At 39.4% G+C, this 21,864-nt stretch overlaps 1 protein-coding gene across 2 annotated transcripts in view; it reads right to left on the bottom strand.

Annotated features, from left to right (window-relative positions):
* Positions 1-21,864, bottom strand: part of ola1 (Obg-like ATPase 1) — a 236,025-nt gene that overhangs the window by 25,115 nt on the left and 189,046 nt on the right. For both annotated transcript variants that reach the window (XM_087989008.1, XM_043693599.2), the window contains exon 8: positions 3,848-3,988. In XM_087989008.1, coding sequence (XP_087845134.1) covers positions 3,848-3,988 — 141 coding nt within the window. The remainder of the gene's footprint in view (positions 1-3,847; positions 3,989-21,864) is intronic.

The raw sequence follows: 21,864 nt of genomic DNA, 5'->3' as shown, positions 1-21,864 counted from the left end.
CCTCTCTGAAAAAAAATCAAAGACATAGTAACTTTGAGAAAAAGGACCAGTTTTGTGACATACTCTAAAGAGTTCTGAAGAATTCATTTGGCTTGAGTACCTCCATCAGTTTTTGTTTTAATGTTTGATTCTCTAAAGACCCTCTTCCATGTCACAGCATATACAATATAAAAAAAAAATTTTGCAAGGGTAACGGTCCTGGGTGGTACGTTATGGTAGGGCACGGCATGGTGGCTCAGTGGTTAGCACTGCTGCCTCGCAGCACCAGGGACATGGGTTCAATTCCAACCTTGGGCGACTGTCTGTGTGGAATTTGCACATTCTTCCCATGTCTACGTGGGTTTCCTCCAGGTGCTCCAGTTTCCTCCCATTCCAAAGATGTGCAGCTTAGGTGAACTGACCATGCTAAATTGCCCATAGTCTTCAGGGGTGTGTAGGTGAGGTACATTAGCCAGGGTTAATGTGGGACAATAGGTTGGGTAAGTGTCTGGGTGGGCTACTCTTTGGAGGGCCGGTGTGGACCTGTTGCGCCAAAGGGCCTATTTCCAAACTGTAGGGATTCTACACATGATCTGATTTGAACCACCCAACATCTCTAACATTCACAAACCTTGCGAATCTCTAACCTGATCATCAACTACCAATCACTTGGTGATAAGAAATATAATTGCAGGCTTACACAATATTTCTAAATAAGAACTGAATCGGGTACCAACACAAATAAGATTTAATAAAATTAATATGAGCTTGAGCAATGCATAGTACAACTATATATCATATGGGTTATACCAACAGAAATGCACACTTCAACACTGCCTTAGTTAGAAAAAGAAAAATCACACCTTGTGCTTCAATGACTATCACCTAGTGGCTCTGACCTTCATAATTATGAGGTCCTTCGAGAGGTTAGAGATGGCTCACATCAATTCCAGCCTACGAAATTGTCTCGATTCTTTGCAACTTGCCAATTGGAGCAACAGGTCCACAGTAGACAACATCTCCCCAAGCCTACACTCATCTCTGGCACATCTGGGTAACAAGGATACCTATGTCAGTCTTCACTTATTGAGTGCAGCACTGCCTTCAACACCTAAATTCCAAACAAACTCATCTCTAAACTCTGAGACCTAAGTCTCGGCTTCCCTTCTGTAACTGGATCCTCGACTACCTGACCCATAGACCACAATCAGTAAGAATAGGCGACAACACCTCCTTTGCACCAGTGCCCTGCAAGGCTATATACTCAGCCCCCTACTATACTTGTTATTCCCTCACAACTGTATAGCCACATACCACCCCAACTCCGTTTACAAGCTTGCTGACGACATCACTATTCTTGTTTGAGATCCGACCTACAATGCCACAGAATACAGGAAAGAGATTTAGTGCTTAGCAGCATGCAAAACAAAGGAGTGGTCATTGACTTCAGGAAGTGGAGTGGAGGGTACGCCGCTTTCTGCAAAAATGGAGATGGTTGAGACTGTCAAGTTCCTGGGAGTGATGATCACCAACAATCTATCCTGATCCACCATATCAACATGACAGTCAAGAAAGCACAACGTCTCTACTTCTTCAGGAGGCTAAGGAAATTCAGCTTGTTGACAAGGACTCTTACCAATTTTTATAGATGCACCATAGAAAGCTTTCTATGCTCTTCCCAACACTACAAGGAACTACTGACAGCCGTGAACTTGACCCAGTTCATCACACAAACCAGCCTTCAATCTACTGGCTCCATCTATGCTTCCCACTGCCTTAGGAAAGCAACCAAAATAATCAAAGTTCACTTCCACTCTGGTTAAACTCTCTTCCACCTTCTTCTATCAGGCAGAAGATACAGAAGTTTGAATACATGTTCAAACATATTCAAGAGCAGTTTCTTCCCTGCTGTTATCAGATTTTTGAACAGAACTCTCAAAATGTTAATTCTGATCACACTCTCTCTACAGCTATAACATTGTGTTCAGCACTCTGTTCAGCTACCCTGATGCATGCAAACCTGTACTTGGTACATGTGACAACAATAAATCAAACTCAATTACAAGTCTGCACCATTATTACCACAATTTGATGAGGCACATTACTACTTTTTGAGGAGGTGTAGCAGACTTCTGCTGCTCCGAATTCACCAAATATCATTGTTGCAAGAAATATTTCATTTTAAAATAGTGAAGACGCAAACAACATGTAGAAGCTTCTCGTGATGAAAGTTGACTTCAGTTTTCAGTTCAATATTTCATAATTTAAGAAATAGCTTCTGTACGGCTTCTTAGAAGAGTAGGATTATATGCGTTGAGGAAGTGGGAAGAAAAGATGTACAAAGGTAGAATGACCAAACAAGGGAATACCAAACAATTTGACCCCATCATTGAAAACTTACTGAATACAACTTATCTCTTATTTCCGAATGCCTAAACACTTCTTAAGAGCAGAAAATGGATCCGCTTAGGAGGGGAATGAGTCAACAACAACTTATTTACAAGGAGCGAGCCCATAAATAAGAGCATGAATGGCTTAGAACCACATCCAATTCATCTGAACTCTATGAACTTAAAAGAAAATCACTTTTTAAAAAAAAAAGCAAACTAATTCAGTGATACAAATGGCATTATCTCTGCCTCTGGACCAGGAGGCCTGGATGAAGTCTCACCTGTTCCAGAATATCAGCTCTGAACAGAGATTGGTTAGGAATGTCTATAACAAATTACGTATACCTCTGCTTTATATACAAAGTTTCCAGACCAAACAAACAAGTTCAACTGTGTACTCCTCTAACAAGCACCAAGAAAACAAAATGCCCAATACTTCTGTAAAGTATGTTCTCATTCCAGGCGAGACCACCAAATTTAGCAACAATAGCTTGTTTTGTTTAAAGTAGGCAACACTAGAAATTCTAGGTATATGCAAAGTAAATAAAACTGTAAGATTTCACAATTTTGAACAAAATAAACTTTACATCATTAGAAAAATGAAACAACTTGCTACAAACACAAATATACACATAGAAGTTATACTTTAACATTCAGATTTAATATGAGATAAATATGGGTGAACATATTTATAATACACCATGCAGCACCCTAAATATCAGATGCAGTTGAGACAGATCCCCCAAAAGTTTCTGCAATCCACCCCCAGATATTACTGATGCTATGGGTCACCAATCTTATTAAAGCTTTGCCTCCTTTACGAAGGATCCCAATTCTTCACATTTGAAGATTTACCTCTGACAGTCCTTCCAGGTCACTCTGCCACGGACTACGTCCTGATAGCTCAATATTTTGTCTTAAGATAACAATCCTCAGAATTTGTAAGACTGCTGACAAACACTCAATTACTACCACAATTTGAGCTTTTCACTAGACTTCGTTGACTTGCTGCTGTCCCTGAGTTTCTCTAAGCCTCATTTTTTTCTCAGTTACACTAAACAAATAGTACTTAAGAGCTTTTTTCACTCTCACTCAGGTACCAATTGCTCCTCAGGACCAGAAACGTTCACTTCTCAGCATTCCAATTTTTATTCCAAGACTGAATCCCATTGGGCTTCACATTCAGCTACCTGCAGTATTCTAGCAACATGGAGCCACCTTCTCTGACAAACTGTCCAAACGATTACTGTAAGTATACCCTCTTAACACATTCCAAAACAGCCCCACTGTTCCAAAGTGAAATCAAATGTAGCAACTGGAAGACTGTGCATTGAATGTTACAATATTCATCGGCTGCTGCCTTACATAGCACAGATGGATGCAAATAATGTTTGTTTTCACAAGTATTTAGTTTAAAAACAAGTTCTGCCATTCATGGTTTAAAAACAGAAGTTTGCAGAAGAAGTATGTCTATTAACCTTTGTGTTTTGTTTTCTTCCAGGTATTTCTTCATTTCTTCTTCACCCATTTCCTGTAACTTTAGTTCAAGTGCTCCACTGAAAGGTATGACCATTGCTCTTGGGTCATGCTTGTCTACCCATTCTTTAATTTTTACCAACCTGTACACAAAAGGCACAAAAACATTATCATGAGCTGCATGCATCATTGTATCACATTCATTATCCAGTACAACATTCATATTCATTAGCAATGTGTGGTTTTTAGATGTTGTTTTTCTGTATGTGTCTACCATGGTCAAGTTGTCAACTAATGTTATGCTAATAATCTGAAATACTACTGAAGTTGCAGTTAGCTTTTACTTAATCTCAAGTTGCAGTTACACATTATGTTCTTTAGCAGTTACACATTATGTTCTTTATATGGAACCATTACTAATATTTTTAAAAATCTGGATTTAAATTGGAAAGGATACACAACACAAATAAATTATTCAATGCCATTTGTCTTGCCAACACAGTACACGGCATTCTGTTTGCAAATCTGCCAGCTTGTTAAGGTCAATGCACATATATATAGGTTGATGTTAGCTACATAGATACAGGGGAAGAGGACATGAAACAGCAAGGGCAACGGAGGATATAGCATAGCCAATCAAGAGGGAATCAGTTGGCAACAATGCAAGTTCTTTATTCAAATGTGTAGGTAGCCAGCTATCAGAATGCAAAGAAAATGCAGTGAATCAACTTGTATAGTTGCAGAATTTAAATCATTACCCCAGTTAGGAGTTCTGTCTTTCGAGCAGACAGCTTTGATATCTTGACCTGAAACCAATTTACAGCATGGAGATAATAGATAATGCAGCTCCCAACCACTGCATGACTGCAGTAAAAACAGCTAAACATCTTTTTGCGTGTGAGCTAGACTCATGAGTTGTTAAATGGTATCTTCAGTGGATTGATTGGTTTTTCCATCGTATCAATACCCTTTGAAATTTCTGACTTTGTGTCACTATTGTTGAATTTCAAATTATTTACGAGCAGTACAAAGTCTAAGAGGCATCCTCCATTTTTGGAGGTTCTTAATGAATCAACCTTGGTTTGCAAGCATATTTGTGATTGGCTCAACATACACTGAACTGAGAGCTTCTTTTCAACCTACGGCTGTCGATTTATTTCAACTATGCTTTCCACTAGTGAATTAAAACATGTAACATTGCAAGCCACATGACAGGTATTTTGATCATGGAGGTAGAAATGAGAGGCTTGAAGTCAAAGGATTGAAGAGTAGCACTATGATTTGCTGGAAGCAAAAGCTGGTGGTGAACTGCTTGCTAAGGTCCTTTGAAAGATTTGGCAACCAAGCAAAGCATTGTGCTTGTGATGTAATTGAGAAATACACCATGATGCATGAGGAAGGAATAAACTACTAAAACCCTCATAAATCACAAGTGCAGAGTTTAATTTTACTGATTATCAACTGTCAGATAAGTTTCATGAAATTGTATTCATAGCACAGCAAAAATAACATTACTACTTTTCAAAGGACAGAAAGCTAAATGATCTGTAGGTCTTTAATTATGGCAAATGCAAAATTGTTTGAAATTAACTGTTATCATTAACCAGCCAGTCTGCTTCATAAGTATATAACTACTTTCAAACTAAGAGGATATTATTTCTTTTCTGCTGAGAAATTCCAGTCAAGCTTAGTTGAAAATGTCCACATGCTCAACATCAATTCAAGACTACTGCTTTGAATGTCAAGTTCCCACAACCTCACCAAAGTCATCTGTACCATGAAAGTACCAGTTTTTAAATTTTGAAGTCAGATTCTTTGTTTTCTTGCTCAGAACAATTTAGCACTTAGCATAGATAACAGGAAAAATAGGAGTAGGAATAGGCCATTCAGCCCTTCAGGACTGCTCTGTTATTCAACATAATCACAGGAGGTCATTCAATTCAGTACCCTGTTCCCGTTTTCTCCACCTTTAGTTCTCAGAACTATGTCCTACTTGAGCAGCTTCTGAAACAGCACAAGTTTGTAACGTGCAGGGGAGAACAGAAATAGTAGCTCCTGTAGCAGTTCAGAGCTGGTAGATGCCAGTATGATGACACAGTGTTCTCATCTGCAGTAACTGCTGGCTGTTTGAGGAACTTTGGAATGGAGTTGATGAGCTAGTGTGAGAGCAACAGACACTGTGACACATTAGAGGGGGGGAAAAGAAACCTGGACACTGTTTCATGAGACAGGTATAGATATCCAGTATTTAGTTTCAGAGAAGTCTCAGCCAGTGCCCTTGTGTAAAATAGGTATGAGGTTCTTGCTCCTGGTATGGATGAGACAGACAGACTGCAGGGAAGATGAGTGAACTGACCACAGCACAGTGGTCCAGAGGTCCATCCAAGTTGGGGGAGGTAAAATTTAGCAGTATCAGAGGATAGCATAGTTGGAGCAATGGATATAGCTCTCTGCAGCAAAGACAAAATGTCTCAAAGGTAGTGATATTGTCAACTTGATGCCAACGTTCAGGATATCTTGCTGGGCTGTAGGGCAACTTGGATTGGGAGGAGAAGGATCCACTTGTGTGCTACATAACAAGGTGGAATAGGGAAGAGGTTCTGACATGGGATTACAAGCAGCTTGGGGTTCATTTAAAGCGCAGAACCACAAATATAATAACTTCTGAATTATTACCAGATCATGTGCAAATTGGTAGAAAAGAGCAAAGGTCATTGCATCACTCAGATACTGTTGTGGAGAAATGGACTCCAATTCATGGGGCATTGGCGCCAGATCTGGGGAAAAGACAGATCAGTTCTGTTTGGATGGGCTTCATTTGAACCATACTGGGTCTGATGTGCTGATGGATTGTATAACTAGGCCTCAAACTAATTAGTGGACAGGACAGTTCAATTGAAGATAATCAAAATAAAAATGATCAAAAAGAAAAGGAAGGGTATGGGTGCAGGGTTGTCAAGATATGAACAATAATCAATGTGTGACAAGAAGGGGCAGAGAATACACACAGTAGTGTAGCAGAAATCAGAAATAATAGAAGTCAAGGCTAAAGGCTCTCTATCTGAATGCACACTGCATTTTTAAGAAGGTAGAGGACTTGATGACACAAATAAAATGAATATGACTTGATACTATTGTAAAGACATGCATTTAGGGAGACCAACACTAAAATTCAACATTCAAGGATATTTGACGCTGTGGAAAAATTGGTAATAAAGGAAAAGGAGGTGGGTAGTAGTATTAATAAAGGAAGGTTTCAGTACAGTAGTGAGTAGTGATATAGATGCCACAAAAATGGAACTAAGTAATCGGGGGCAAGAAGTCATGGGTGGAAATCATCAATAGGACCACAAAGAGCTGTCTCCCTATAGGGCAAGGTATAAATTGAGAAATAATGGAGACACATAAGGGTACTACAATTGTTATGCATGGTTTTAATCTGTATATTGACTGGTCAAATCAGATGGACAAGAATAACGTGGAAGATGAATTGTAGAATGCAGCCAGGGATTACTTCTTGGAGCAGTATGATACTCAACCTACCTATTTTAGATCAGCTGCTATAGATTTAGTAATGTGTAATGAATCTACACATTACTAGATTAACGATCCTCTAGAGGGTGGCAATCAAACATGATGGAACTTTAAATTCAGTTTGAGGGACAGAAACTAGGTCTTAAAGCAGTATCCTCAACTTAAATAAGGGCAATTACAGACGTATGTCCAAAAATTGTCCAAAGCAGGCTGGGAATGAGACCAAGTGGATAGTTAGTGGATGAGCAGTGGCAGACATTGAAGCAGATAGTTCATAATGTTCACAAGAATGTATTCCAGGCAAAATAAAGGATGAATCACTTGGTTACCTAAGGCTTGAAGGAGAGTATCTGATCAAAAACTAATAATTGTGAAGAAGCGAAAACTAATGGTAGGCCACCAAATTATTTTCCATTTTAGAAACCAGCAGATGAATGAATAAGCTAAGAGGGGGGAAAGAAGTGATCATGAAAGTAAAAAAAAGCAATAAATATAAAAACAAACAGCAAGAACTTCTATGAGTATATAAAAAGAGAGTAGCTAAAGTAAATGTGGAACTCAGAGGATGCAACTGGGAAAATAATAACTGTGCAGGGAAATGTCAAATAACTTATAACAATATTTTTTATTGGTCTTTACAGTGGAGGACACTAAATCCCAAAGATAATAGATAAGCAAGGTGCTCATGGAGGAAAGATCATATAACAGTATCTATCTTAAGGGACAAAAATATTTGATGAATGGAATGAAAGGTAGATACGTCACCAACACCTGATGACCTGCATCCAGCAAATTTAAAGGAAGTGGCTATAGAGACAGTGGAGGCATTGATCATAATATACTACAGGGTTCTCACCAATTGGAGAAATGACAGACACCTGCTCAAGAAGGAAAGGATATAGAAAACTGTAAGCCATGGGCCAATTAGCCTAACATCTGTTGTTATAAAACTGCTCGAGTTGATTATTAAGAAATAGCAGCACATTTAGAAGAAATTAACTCAAACAGAGTCAACGTGGCTTGTGAAAAGCAAATTTATCAAATTTGTGAGAACTCTGAGGATATAATATGCAGAATTGATAAAGCTAAAATCTGTAAATGTCATGTATTTGGATTTCTGGATGGCATTCAATAAGGCGCCATACAAAAAGCTTTGCACAAGATAGGAGCTCGTCGTATTGGGGGTAATGTATTAGTATAAATTGAAATTGTTTAATACATTGAAGACAAGAGTCAGGATTAAAAGCTCTTTTTCAGGTCGTAAAGGTGTATCTAGTGGAATGCCACAAAGATCAGTGCTAGGGCCTCGATTATTTACTGTCTATATTATCGATTTCGAGGAAGGTAGAGTATAAAATCTACACATTTGCTAAGGATAGAAAAATAGGTGGGACGGTATACTGTTATGAGGAAAAAAGAATCTGTAAGGTATAGATAGGTTGAACGGCTGAGCACAAACCTGGCAAATGGAGTTTAATGTAGGAAAGTGAGATGTGGAGGGGAAAAAAAAAAATCAACAATGAACAGAGCATTCTGGGTCTTCTTATGCATTAAACACAAAAGTTAGCATGCAGGTATAGCACATAATTAAGGCAAATGCAATTTTGGCCTTTATTGTTAGGGATAATGTGGAGGTGCCGGTGTTGGACTAGGGTGAACAAGGCTAGAAGTCACAAGACACTAGGTTATAGTCCAACAGTTTTATTTGAAACCCCAAGTTTTCAGAGAACTGCTCCTTCACCTGACAAAGAAACAGCGTTCCAAAGCTTGCGATTTCGAATGAACCTGTTGGATTATAACCTGGTGTCGTCTGACTTCTAACATGTAGTGTTAGGGGGTGAAACTTAAAATTAAATATGTCACTACAGGGTACTGATGAGACTGCACCCGGAGTACTGTGTAGAATTTTGGTCCCTGAATTTAAGGAAGGATATAGTGGCATTGGATTCAGACTGATTCTTTTGATGATGAGGTAGACTCATCAAGAATGGCTAAACAAATTAGATGATTAAGCATTAGAGTTTAGAAGAATGAGCGGTGATCTTACTAAGACATAAGATTCTGAAGGGGCTTGACCGGTTAGATGTTAAAAGAATGTTTTCACTTGTAATGAACTCTAACAGTGGGTCATAGTTACCGAATAAGGGAATACTCATTTAAAACTGACATATGTAAAAAGTACTTCTTGCAGAGAGTAGTGAATGGCTGGAATATTCTATCCCAGAGTTGTGGAGGCTAAATCAATGAATGTATTTAAAGAGGTGGTAAGATACATTTTTGAAATCTCAGGAAGTTCAGGCTATGAGAAGCTAGCGTAAAGGAGGAGTTAAAGCCTGGGGCAAATCGGCCATGATATTACTAACTACCAGGCAGGCTTCATAGCCAAATGGCTTACTCCTATGTTTTTATGTTCTTTGTATAAGCTGAGGTTTGATAATGGGATGTTGGTTCAAATAAAGTTGAATAAAGTCCTGAGGACTTGTTTCCTTTCTCCAAACCTGAATAACTGAGTCAACACAGTGCCAACACAAGGGTGGAGTTTTTGCTAACTATTTTGTACGACAGTCTTTATTTTCTGTAAAGTCTTTCTTGGATTAACTATATTTGACAAGCATAAACTACCACAGAATAAACCGATGCCTATCTTGTTGGATTCCTGCAATGTGATAAGTGACTTGGAAAAGGGTTTTTAAATTTATATATAGGGTGTAGGTTTGCTCGCTGAGCTGTAGGTTTGATATCCAGACGTTTCATTACCTGGCTAGGTAACATCATCAGTGGCGACCTCCAAGTGAAGCGAAACGGTTGTCTCCTGCTTTCTATTTATATCTTGCAAATTTATATATATAAAATCTACATGGTAACTAATATAATTCAGTGTGAAAGAAACTCTGCAAACCTTTTGATTTGCTTTCCAATCTTCTGTTGAATACCTCCTGCAGGATCTCTTTGTTGACTTCAAATGGTCAACAGAATTATCAGAGCTCTCCAGTCAGATTATCATGTGTATTAGGAACAAAGCACAATATCCCAGAATACTGTGCAAGTATACACTGGTTGTCAGTCATTATTTGGAGATGCCGGTGTTGGACTGGAGTGTGCAAAGTTAAAAATCACAACACCAGGTTATCGTCCAACAGGTTTAATTGGAAGCACACTAGCTTTCGGAGTGACGCTCCTTCATCAGGTGGTTGTGGAGGACAATTGTAAGGCACAGAATTTATAGCAAAAATTTACCATGTGATGTAACTGAAATTATACATCGAAAAATACCTTTACTGTCTGTTGAGTCTTTCATCTGTTCGAATACCATGATAGTTTCATTTCTTTCATGTGTAAATCACAAAACCTTTTTTTTTAAAAAGCTGCATTCTCAGGTTAACTGTAACAATTGGTGCTAGCTAGACGATATATTGAAAGTGTTAGCCCCCGTGTTCTCTGTCTGTGCTATGGTGTTTAGATTGATTCTAATCTAAAAAGTGAGATAACAGAGTTTTACATGAATTTGTGCAGTTTTTGACCAAAATACAATGTAACTCTGTTAAGTATAAATTCACCCCACAGAATATGTGTGTGCATGTGGGTGTGTATGTGTGTCTGTCTGGGTTGGGGGTTGAGTGTATATGTGTGTGTGTAGTGAGTGTAGAGTGTCTTAAGTCTGTGAGGAGGTGCACGTGAGAGTGTGTGTGTGTGTGTGTGTGTGTGTGTGTGTGTGTGTGTGTGTGTGTGTGTGTGTGTGTGTGTGTGTCTGGGGTGGGGGGTTGTGAGTGTCTGTGAGAAAGAGTGTATGTGTGTGTGCATGAGTGTAGAGCAGTCTAAGTCTCTGAGAGGATGCCTGTGAGAGTGTGTGTGTGTCTGTCTGTAAGGGTGTGTATGAGCGTCTGTGTGTGTATATAGTGTAATGGTGGTCACCTGTAGTGTGACATGAACCCAAGGTCCCGGTTGAGGCCCTCCCTATGGGTATGTAACTTAGCTATCAGCCTCTGCTCGGCCACTTTTCACTGATGCAAGTCCACCTTGAAGGATGGTCACCCGAAGGTCCGAGGTCGAATGTCCTGGACCGCTGAAGTGTTCCCCAACTGGGAGCGAACACTCCTGTCTGTCGTCAGTGCTTGCTGTCACTTACACCATCTTCTACCACATAGTTTTGGATGCAAAGAGAATTCTGCACATGGAACTAGGTTTACCATTCATGTACATCATACAGTCAGAGAATGACGCACAGAAAAAGGCATTTTTCTACATCATGTTAACACTGGTTATCAAACATTTATCTACTTTAATTCCATTTCACAGCACTTAGCTCAGTATTGTGGGTGTGATGTTTCAAAGTGTACATCCAAATGCGACTTGAATGTTATGATGATTCCCAGTTCTATCATCCTTTCAGGCAATAAGTTCCACATGTCCATGACGCACTGGATCCTTTAAATCCCCTCTAAACCTGTGCCCCTTACCTAAATCTAAGCCCTCAGTAATAACATTTCATCAAGGGGGAAAGCTTCTTCATATCTAAACCATCTATGCCACTCATGATTTTGTACACTCTCAGCCTTCTCTGCTCCAAGGCAATTAACCTCAGCCTCTCTTTAGGTGAAATGTTCCAGCCCGGGCAACATCCTGAAGCATCTTCTCTACACCTTCTCAAGTGCAATCATGTGCTTCCTTTTCATGCAATAGTCAGAACTACACAATTTTCTTGCTGTGACCTAACTAACATTTCATATAGCTCCATCACAATCTTCTTGCTCTTGTACTTAGTGCTTCAATTGATAAATGCAGATATCCCATATGCCTGAACTATGCAATAACCTGCCTGTTGCCTTCAGAGATCTCTGCACATGCATATCAAGGTCACTCTGATACTCTGTACATCCTAATGTTCTACCATTCATTACGTACCTCTTTTCTTGTTAGTCCTCCCAAAACATATCATCCCTCACTTCTCAGGGTTAAACTCCAAGCATCTTTCTGACTAGCACATCAGCATCATCTTCTAGCCTAAGGCTTTCCTCCTCAATACTTAACATACTGTCAAATTTACTCATCAAGTCTCCTGTATTTGTGTCAAGATATTTAAAGTACACTACAAACAGCAGGGAAGCCAGCATTAAACCTTGGGGGTACAACACTAGACAAGTCTTCCAGTCACTGAAACAACTTTTGATTATTCCCTTGTGTCTCCAGCCACTAAGTCAATTTTGGACACAATTTGTCAAATTCCTGGGCTTTTACCTTTTTGACCAGTCTCCCATACAGGACCTTGTCAAAGGCCTTACTAAAGAGTAAGCCATACATCAACTGCACCACCCTCATCCACGCATCTAGTCATCTCCTCAGAAAATTCAATTAAATTTGTTAGACATGATATGTGCCTGACAAAATCATGCTGACTATCCTTGATTAATCCTTGCCTCGCTTGTCTGTCAGAATGTTTTTGCCAAAAGTTTCCCAACTTCTTATGTTGGGCTCACTGGCCCCGACTTATCCCCAACAGCTTATGGAATAACGATACAACAATAGTTACTTTACAGTCCTCTGCAGTCAGAGATGATTTGAAAATTACTTCAGGCCCCATGTAATCATCTTCCTTGCCTCCCAGAGAAGCCTGAGATAGATAACATACAAATCTGGGGAATTTTCACCCACTAAAACGGTTATTAATACCTTCCTCCCAAAGCCAATTTATTCAAGTTTATCACAGCCTCCTTCCCTAATTTCCACATCTACTTTTGCACTTGCGAATACAAATGCGAGCGCTCATTCAAAACATCACCTACATCTTCTGCTTTCACGCACAGATTCCCATTTTGGTCCCTAATCATCCCTGCTCTTTCCCTGTTTACCTCTTTCCCCAAATCTACTCAAAGTACCTTCCAATTTTCCTTTATTTTACCCAGAAATGTATATTTATGCCCCCTCTACACTCTCCTAGTTTCCTCCCATGTATTTTCTATACTCATCCAAGTCTTTGTCTTTAGCCCTTGATATCTCCCTTCTTTTCCTCAGCCAATCATGAATATTCCTCCGACACACAGGGTTCCTAGTACTCGAGCAATATTTTTCTTTCCTTATCTATCAATCTATCAATTTCTACCTTAAGCATACTCGAAAGACTGAGCTTCCACAGGCCTTTGTGATAGAGAATTCCAAACACCTACAACCACCTGAGTAAAAGATACTCCTCGTCTCGATCCTAAGTAGTCCTCACCTTATTTTTAAATTGTGCCCCTTGGTTCTGGGCACTACAACTAGAGGAAATGTCTTACCTGCATTTATTGTGCCTATTTATTTAGACATTTTGTGAATTTAACTGAGATCACTTCTCATTCCTCAAAACCCTCGAGACTACAGGCCCAGTTTGCCCAACCTTTCTTCAGAGGACAGTCCCATCATCCTGAGATCAAATCTGAAGAACCTTCATTGCACTCTCTCTCTGACAATAGTAATCTTTCGGAGGTTACATTCCTCTATGTGTGGTCCAACCAAGCACCTTTACAATTGAAGCAACATTTCACTACTCCTGTACTGAAATCCTCTTGCAATAAAAGCTGTCATTCCATGAGACTTCCGAGTAACTTGCAGCAACTGCATCTTATCCTTCAGTGATTAATCAACAACGGCACCTAGATGTCTTTTGTACATCTACAGTCTTTCCAACCTTTTAAATTTAAGGAACACTCGACATATCTGTTCCTTCTTCCAATGCAGATAACTTCTCATTTTCCTATACATTTTATTTGTCATGTTCTTGCCCACCCACTGCACCTGCCCAATACTAGATTAGATTACTTACAATGTGGAAACAGGCCCTTTGACCCAACAAGTCCACCCCAACCAGACCCATTCCCCTACATTTACCCTTTCACCTAACACTACGGGCAATTTAGCATGGCTTAACTTGCACATCTTTGGACTGTAGGAGGAAACCAGAGCACCCAGAGGAAACCCACGCAGACACGGGGAGAATGTGCAAACTCCACACAGACAGTTGCCTGAGGCGGGAATTGAACCGGGTCTCTAGCACAGAGACAGCAGTGCTAACCACTGTGTCACCATGCCGCCCTCTGAAGCTGCTTTACATCATCCTCAAAACATACATTTCCACTTAGCTTTTTAACTTCCACAAATTCAGAAATATTATACTTTATCTCCATATCCAAATCATTGATGCATAATGTGAGCAGCTGGACCCCAAGTACTGATTTGAAACGATATTTAGTACTGCATTCCATAATGGTCTTCATACCACATAAAAAAAATAGAGGCACAGAAAAGGACACAAAAACAAGAATTATGAGGATGAGACAAAAAAAAATGCACAGCATAAACAAAAGGGAAGGATCAACAGGCTGAGTTTGAACAAATGACCTATTAGATGTCTTCAAATATTTGAAAGGTTTTGATGGAACATGCACAGAATACTTCCACTCATGGGAAAGATGCAACCAGATGCTATCAACACAAAATAGTCACCAATAATTCTAATACAGAATTCAGAAGAAACTTCTTTACCCAAAAAGAGAGTGGTGGGTAAGTGTAAATGGTTCTGATAGGTAAGAGTTGAAGTAAATAGTATTGATACATTTGAACGGAACGAGACAAACATATGAGAGAGAAGGATATAGAGGATTACAATGATAGTTTAGAGGAAAAAATGAGTGGAAGTTCCAACTGTTAAACAGATGCTAAGAGCAAGAAAGAAATAAAAGGGCTATGATGATAATTTAGAGGAAGAAATTTGAAAGGAAGAAAACCAGTACAGCATAAACTTACTTATTTACAAGGTGTGGACATTTATTGGCCATCCCTAATTGCCCTTGAAAAGGTAATGATGCACAGGTTTCTTAAACTGTTGAATTCCATGGTGGGTAGTACACCATAGGAAGGGATTATCAGGATTTTGATTCAGCCAGAAGTGAAGAGAAAGCAAAGCAACATAATTCCAAGTCAGGATGGTGTAAGGGGAACTTGCAGGTGATGGTGCACCCATGCATTTGCTATACCTGTCCCTATAGGTATTAGAGGTCCTAGGTTCTAAATGCATCTTGGTGAACTGCTACATTGTATCTTGTAGATAGTACACAATGTAGGTTCTGCAAATCACTACTGAAGGAATGAATGGTGGACGGGGTGCCAATCATGCAGGTTCTTTTGTCCTGGATGATGTCATGCCTCAAGAATATTGTTAGAACTGCACTCAGAAAACTCTCCATTCGTTGAGATATCACACTACTGACCTGTATTTTGTAGATGGTACTGAGTCAAGAACTTACCGCAAAATTCCTGGCCTGATCTGATCTTGTAGCCAATGTATTTATATGGCTGGTCTGGTTCAGTATTTGATGAATGTTATGTTAGTTGTGGCAGATTTAGTGATGGTAATGCCTTTGATTGTCAAGTAGAAATTCTCAGATTCTCTCCTGGCACTTAACGGCAAGTAAACTCAGTGCCACACATCAGCCCAAATTTAGATATTGTCCAGGTGGAATGTAAAGGGACTGCTTCAATATCTGAGGAGTTGCCAGTAATTCTGAACGTTGGTGCAAATGGGCTGATTCGGTGCCTGTGCATCTCATGTAAATGCAAGCAGGCAGGAAAGAGGGAAAATTAATGCAAGAAACGAGATGGTAGCAGGGGGAGGCAAGACTCTGCAATATAACTGAAAATTCATGCCAATGGGAAAAGTAGATCTTAAAAGGATCACTTGCTCATTGCACTTGTAGATAACAGAATAAATTAGAACTGATAATATTTGGAAAGGAATGTAACATTAGCTCCAAACCTAGCACTGGAACTGAATTTTCAATCAGCAAGCAACTCTGCTATTGTTCCACTAGGTGGCAGTGAATAATAAAATGTCTGTCTATGTCACTTGACAGCAAGACAAATGTCCAGAAAGCAATTTATACGCTGAGGCATGAGTCAGCCTCAACTTCCAGTCTAACCAACTTTTTACCAATACTGCTACAATTTTGGTACCCACAGTCTTGCGTTTCATACAGAAGCATTTTTCAGACCAGCCCAATCCTTTACTGAAAGACATTTTAGGTCTCATCCAGGTCTACTGAAGGACCCTTTGAAGGCCTCGCCCATAAAGGTGCATTTTCACATACTAGAAGCATCCCCAAAGACCAGAATTCCAACTCACAGGAGGAGATTCCAACACAACCAAATGACAAAATGAAAACACAGCAAGGAAGACTCTTTTATGGCATTGAATTCATCACCATTATGTTATGTGATGATACTATGGCTTTAAGAGGTGTATTTTGCCCTTTTCACTTAATGAAGGAAGGTTGAGACACAGAGGGAGAGAGAGAGAGAGAGAGAGGTACTGAGCAGTTTGTTCAAGACAATAAAGTAAACAGCTTCTGAGGCTTTTTAAAAAAACATTGGAACAATAGAAGCAGCCTGCAATGGGTGGGGTAAAACTTCCACAGAACACAGATTTTTAGTTTCAGCTTTCTTCAGTTGCTGGGGTCTTAAAGCTAGATGTGGAAACTTTTATTCTTCTAGCTTAAAGCTGGGGCTCTCTTCCTGCTGCCAGAATTGCATGTGAGACAATCTAGTTTATTGAATTTGCCAAGTGTGTTTATAGGATGTTATTATATTGGAATGGTTAATTAGTAGCAGTTAATATATTATTTTGCTAAGCATTTCAATAGTTACAGTTAAGCCAATTCTTTTCTTTCTATATTGTCTGTATTTTAACTGTAGTTTGAGCAATTTAATTGCATCTGGAACACAACACCCTACACTTACCTTTAAAGTAAGAATACATTGGGTCTAATATTTTTTGAGGGGATTTAGTTTAATATTTCCAAATATCTTTTGAGGGGATTTAGACCGGGCCATAACAGTTAATGTCTCTTATAGGTATTATTTGCAACTGATGGCATTGCTTTAGACTTCTTTCTACCTTTGCAAAGATTTTTCTTTTTTAATTTTTCCCAGTATCCTTCTGTTCATATCCTTTGCCTTATCCTCTGACCCATCCTGTCTGTCATTTTTCCTTCCCAGCATTTCACTACTTTAGTCCAGCTGTTCCACCCTTCTATCCTCAACAGAATTAGTCTTGATTTCCTTTTGACATAATCTTGCCCCGGTGTACACCTCTTGTCCAACATACTGTAACTTTGCTAATTTAAAATATTAAACCAGAAATGAATAGATAGGGGACCAAAAAAGTAAAGTGGCTAGAATAGAACTAATAATAAACTACTGAGCACATATGATAACAATCCTGGAATTCCTTTCCAAACAACAGAGTGCATCTACTTCTCCGTGGACTGCAGTGGTTCAAGAAGGCAACTCACCACCAACTTCTCAAGGACACTTAGAGTGTGAATAAACGCTGACCTAGCCAGCCCTGCCCAACATCCATGAAAGAACTGAAAATAATTCCTGAATGATCAAGATAAAATGATAAAATCAGTTTGTTCATAAATTAAAGTTCAAAAGCTTTTAAAGCATGTCCAATTGTGTGCAGCCAAAAGAACCAGCTTAATTTTAAGAACCTCCTTGAAATCTCTCATTTGAGTGCAATTAGTGGAACCCATAATGGCAATTAATTTGATTTGGACTGTGGCCAATTTTGGGGGATAGCACCATTATTCAACACACTGCTTCTAAACCAGTGCAAAAGATCTCAAACTCTATTTGTGTTGGAGATCATTTTTACCCTACAGTCTTTTGTGCTGTTGTAGAAACATTGCGCTAGATATTGGCACTGCTCCCAAAATTGGCCACAGTCCAAATTAAGTTAATAAGCATTAAATTTCAGCTTTTGTCAATGTGATTTATCTGAAGTTGATCAAACCAATACAAAAGATTACAGAAACTCTCTGTACCAGTTGCGATTTTTTGAGCTAAATTCTTTGCACTGATTTGTCTGATTTCAGACAAATTCCATTGGATAAAACAGTGCAACTTAAGCCCAAACTCATTCAACACTTCTCAATTGGTACACCTTACAAATTATCTTGTGGTCTATCCTCAACTTAACTATCCTCAACAATGTCGTAAATACTTAGTACTGTTAGTTACATTTTTTTTAATAACATTTTTATTAAGAAAAAATAGATTTTTAAATATTACAACAAATACAAAACAATGCAATTCAAAACAGTACAAAAATAGTACAAAACTAAACCCAAATAATAAAAAAAAATTCCCCAACCCACCATCCTATATGAATGTATAAACATATATAAAGTATAAAATTTTAAAAAACCTAAACTAGCTACTTAACTCACTAAATAAATACCTAACAATAAACAAATAAATAGTAATAACTCAGCACAGCCAAACAAAACACTCATACGTTCACAGTTCCTCCTCCCTGGATATTGGACTCATGAAACACAATCGTTAGGGCTATATAAAAGCACTTATTAGTGTGGCAGATAAATCTGTGTCCAGGTATTTCAAAAAGGGTTGTCCTGTCTTGTAAAAATTCTCAGTTTTGTGGTGTACCATATTTCTGAGAAAATCCAAGGGAATATGCTCCATAACAATCTTCCGCCAACCCAACAGGCCTGGGGGGGTTTTCTGATGTCCAACCTAGCAAGATATTCTTCCTTGTACAGAATATAAGAATATTGAAAAGTTTTGCCTTATGCGAGTCTGCAGGAAATACAATGGGTAGGCCCAAAAGGAGCGAAATAGGGTCCTTCTCCACCCTACACCTAAATCCTTTCCATTGCACCAACCACAGCGCTCCAATATGTTTGAAGCCTGTCACAAGACCAAAGACAATGGGTAAGATACCCGTACAGACCTTGCACTTGGGGCATGCTGAAGATACCCCTGGTTTAAATTTTGACAAACGGTCTGGGGCTAAGTGGACCCTGTGGAGAATCTTCAACTGTAAAACATGGGTCCTATTGCAAATTGATATCTTCCTTGCATTCTCCCAAATATCCTCCCATGCCTCTGAAGAAACTTCAACACCCAGCTCTCTTTCCCACATCTTGCAGAGTCGATCAGACTCATCTGAGGTGGCACCCCCCAATTGGTGATATAAGAGTACTGACAGAGAGTGTATGCTTAGCCCTTAGTACCCCTCTTTCTATGTCAGATTTGTAGGGATCAGTCAAAAGTGTGATCCTTTTTTGAATAAAATCCCTAACTTGAAAAAAACGAAAGAGGTCTCTATTAGGAAACTCGTACTTCCGTACTAACTGATCAAAGGACATCATTCCATCTCCTTCAAATAAATCACCCATACAAGATATACCCCTAGCTGCCCAACGTTTATATCCTGAATCTATCATACCTGGTTGAAAACTCGGCATACCCACTAAAGGTGTAATCAAAGATGTTTTGCCAATATTACATTCCCTCTGCTGAATTGCCTCCATGCTTTAACAGTATTGATGACTATTGGGTTATGGCAATATTCCCTAACTGTCCTCACCTTGTCCAAAAACAGCAAACTGGTAAGGGGGCACCTTGCCTGGGCGACTTCGATATCTAGCAATATTGAAAGAGGGTCCCCACAAACCCAATCACTTATGTAGGTCAAAAGCGAGCTTAATTGGTAATTTTTAATGCCCAGAAGTTCTACTCCCCCCCAATCTGTGAGACAACTGCAGTTTGGCTAATTTAATGAGGGGCCGTTTATGGTGCCAGATAAAGGAGCTGAACCAACTCTTCAGTCTCCTGAGTGTTTGTTTATTGAAAATCAGGGGGAGCATCCGTATAGGGTATAGCAAACGAGGGAGAATATTCATCTTAATAAGCGCTGTCCGACCCAACCATGAGACTGGAAGTGCCTCCCATCTTTGGAGATCTTGTTTAATTTTTTTCAAATAATTGAGTAAAATTGGCTTTGAACAGCCAATCCAGAACTGGAGTAATGAATATGCCCAAATACACAAAACCCCCCATGTGACCACCTAAATGGGAATCTATAGTCACTCTCCAGAGCCAACTCTTTCGTAAGACCACCTATAGGCATAGCCTCTGATTTAGCAAAATTAGTCTTATACCCTGAAAAAGTGCCAAACACGTGAATGCATTGTATCAGGCGAGGCACTGAGACTGCTGGATTTGTCAAGAAAATTAGAACATCATCTGCATACAGCGAGATCTTATGTAATTTTGACCCCACTTGCGGAGCTGATATATTGAGATCCCCACGAATGGCCTCTGCCAACGGTTCAATCACCAACGTAAAAAGTAATGATGAAAGGGGATAGCCCTGCCGGCTGCCCCTGGAAATATTAAAATTGCTTGATCGTACCCCGTTGGTAATGACCGCAGCGAGAGGTACACTGTAGAGAACCTTTACCCATCTTATGAAAACTTCGCCCAGACCAAACCGGTCTAGAGTATAGAAAAGGTACGGCCACTCAACTCGGTCAAATGCCTTCTCTGCATCAAAAGAAATGACCAGTCCCTGTATTGAATGCTGTCGGCATGCTTGAATTACGTTAAGCAGCCTCCTAACGTTATTGGAGGATCTGCGACCCTTTATGAAGCCCGTCTGATCCTCTTTAATAATAGAAGGTAACACAGTCTCCAGCCTTAACGCAACAGCCTTAGAAAGGATCTTAAAGTCCACATTTAAGAGCGAGATGGGCCTGTATTAAGCACAGTCTTCCGGATCCTTCCCTTTTTTAAGGATAAGTGAAATATTGGCCTCTCTCAGAGATGGTGGGAGACAAGCGTGACTGTATGAATCATTAAACATATTCAGCATCGGTCCTGGCAGTATACTTATAAATTCCTGATGGACTTCCCAGTGAATTCTATCAGGACCGGGTGCCTTTCCACTCTGAAGCTGCCTCACAGCTTCCTGCACTTCTTGCTCTGATAAATTCCAGAGAGGAGGAACCTGAACCACAAATTGCTGAGCCTTTGTGTCGCATGATCCGCCAAATACAAAAACTACATAAACTAAAACCACTGCATTTAAACAAACATACAAAATTATTAAAAATAAAAAACAAAAAACAGAAAACAAACCAACATATAAAGCACCAATAGAGCCGAGTAGGGGAACTCACCCCCTGCTCGGAGGGGGCAACTACCCTTCCCGAACTGCTCATAAATAGGCATCTAACCATCTCATCCACCTTCACTTCTCCCAGCTAGAGCCGCATTGCAAGCAGAAGCTAAAAAGAATAAACACCCCATAGAATATCAATATGAATAAAAAAAAACATTCTTTTATTAAAAAGGGAATAAATACTCCACCCATCCTTTGGAATGTCCTAACTTAGAAATTTAAAATGTACATCTTAACCACCGCCAGACATAGTTTGAACCAAATTATCATCAATAGAGGTAAATAAAAAGGGGAAAAACAAAACTCCAACCGATTTCCTCCATTTCTTTTACAGAATGATAAACGCATACCCAAGCAACAATATTTATACATACTACAATTGTTTAAATTAGGTTAGTTTGTCCACAAAGTCTCTTGCCTTCTCCGATGTGTCAAAGAGATGCATGGATCCATCTAAGGTGATCCGAA

The sequence above is a fragment of the Chiloscyllium plagiosum genome, unplaced genomic scaffold (genome assembly GCF_037043375.1).
Source record: "Chiloscyllium plagiosum isolate Xiang-an unplaced genomic scaffold, Cpla_swu_hap1 HiC_scaffold_7, whole genome shotgun sequence".
NCBI lineage: Eukaryota > Metazoa > Chordata > Chondrichthyes > Orectolobiformes > Hemiscylliidae > Chiloscyllium > Chiloscyllium plagiosum.
Note: the sequence above shows the minus strand (reverse complement) of the source record. Positions and strands in the feature narration are given on the sequence as shown.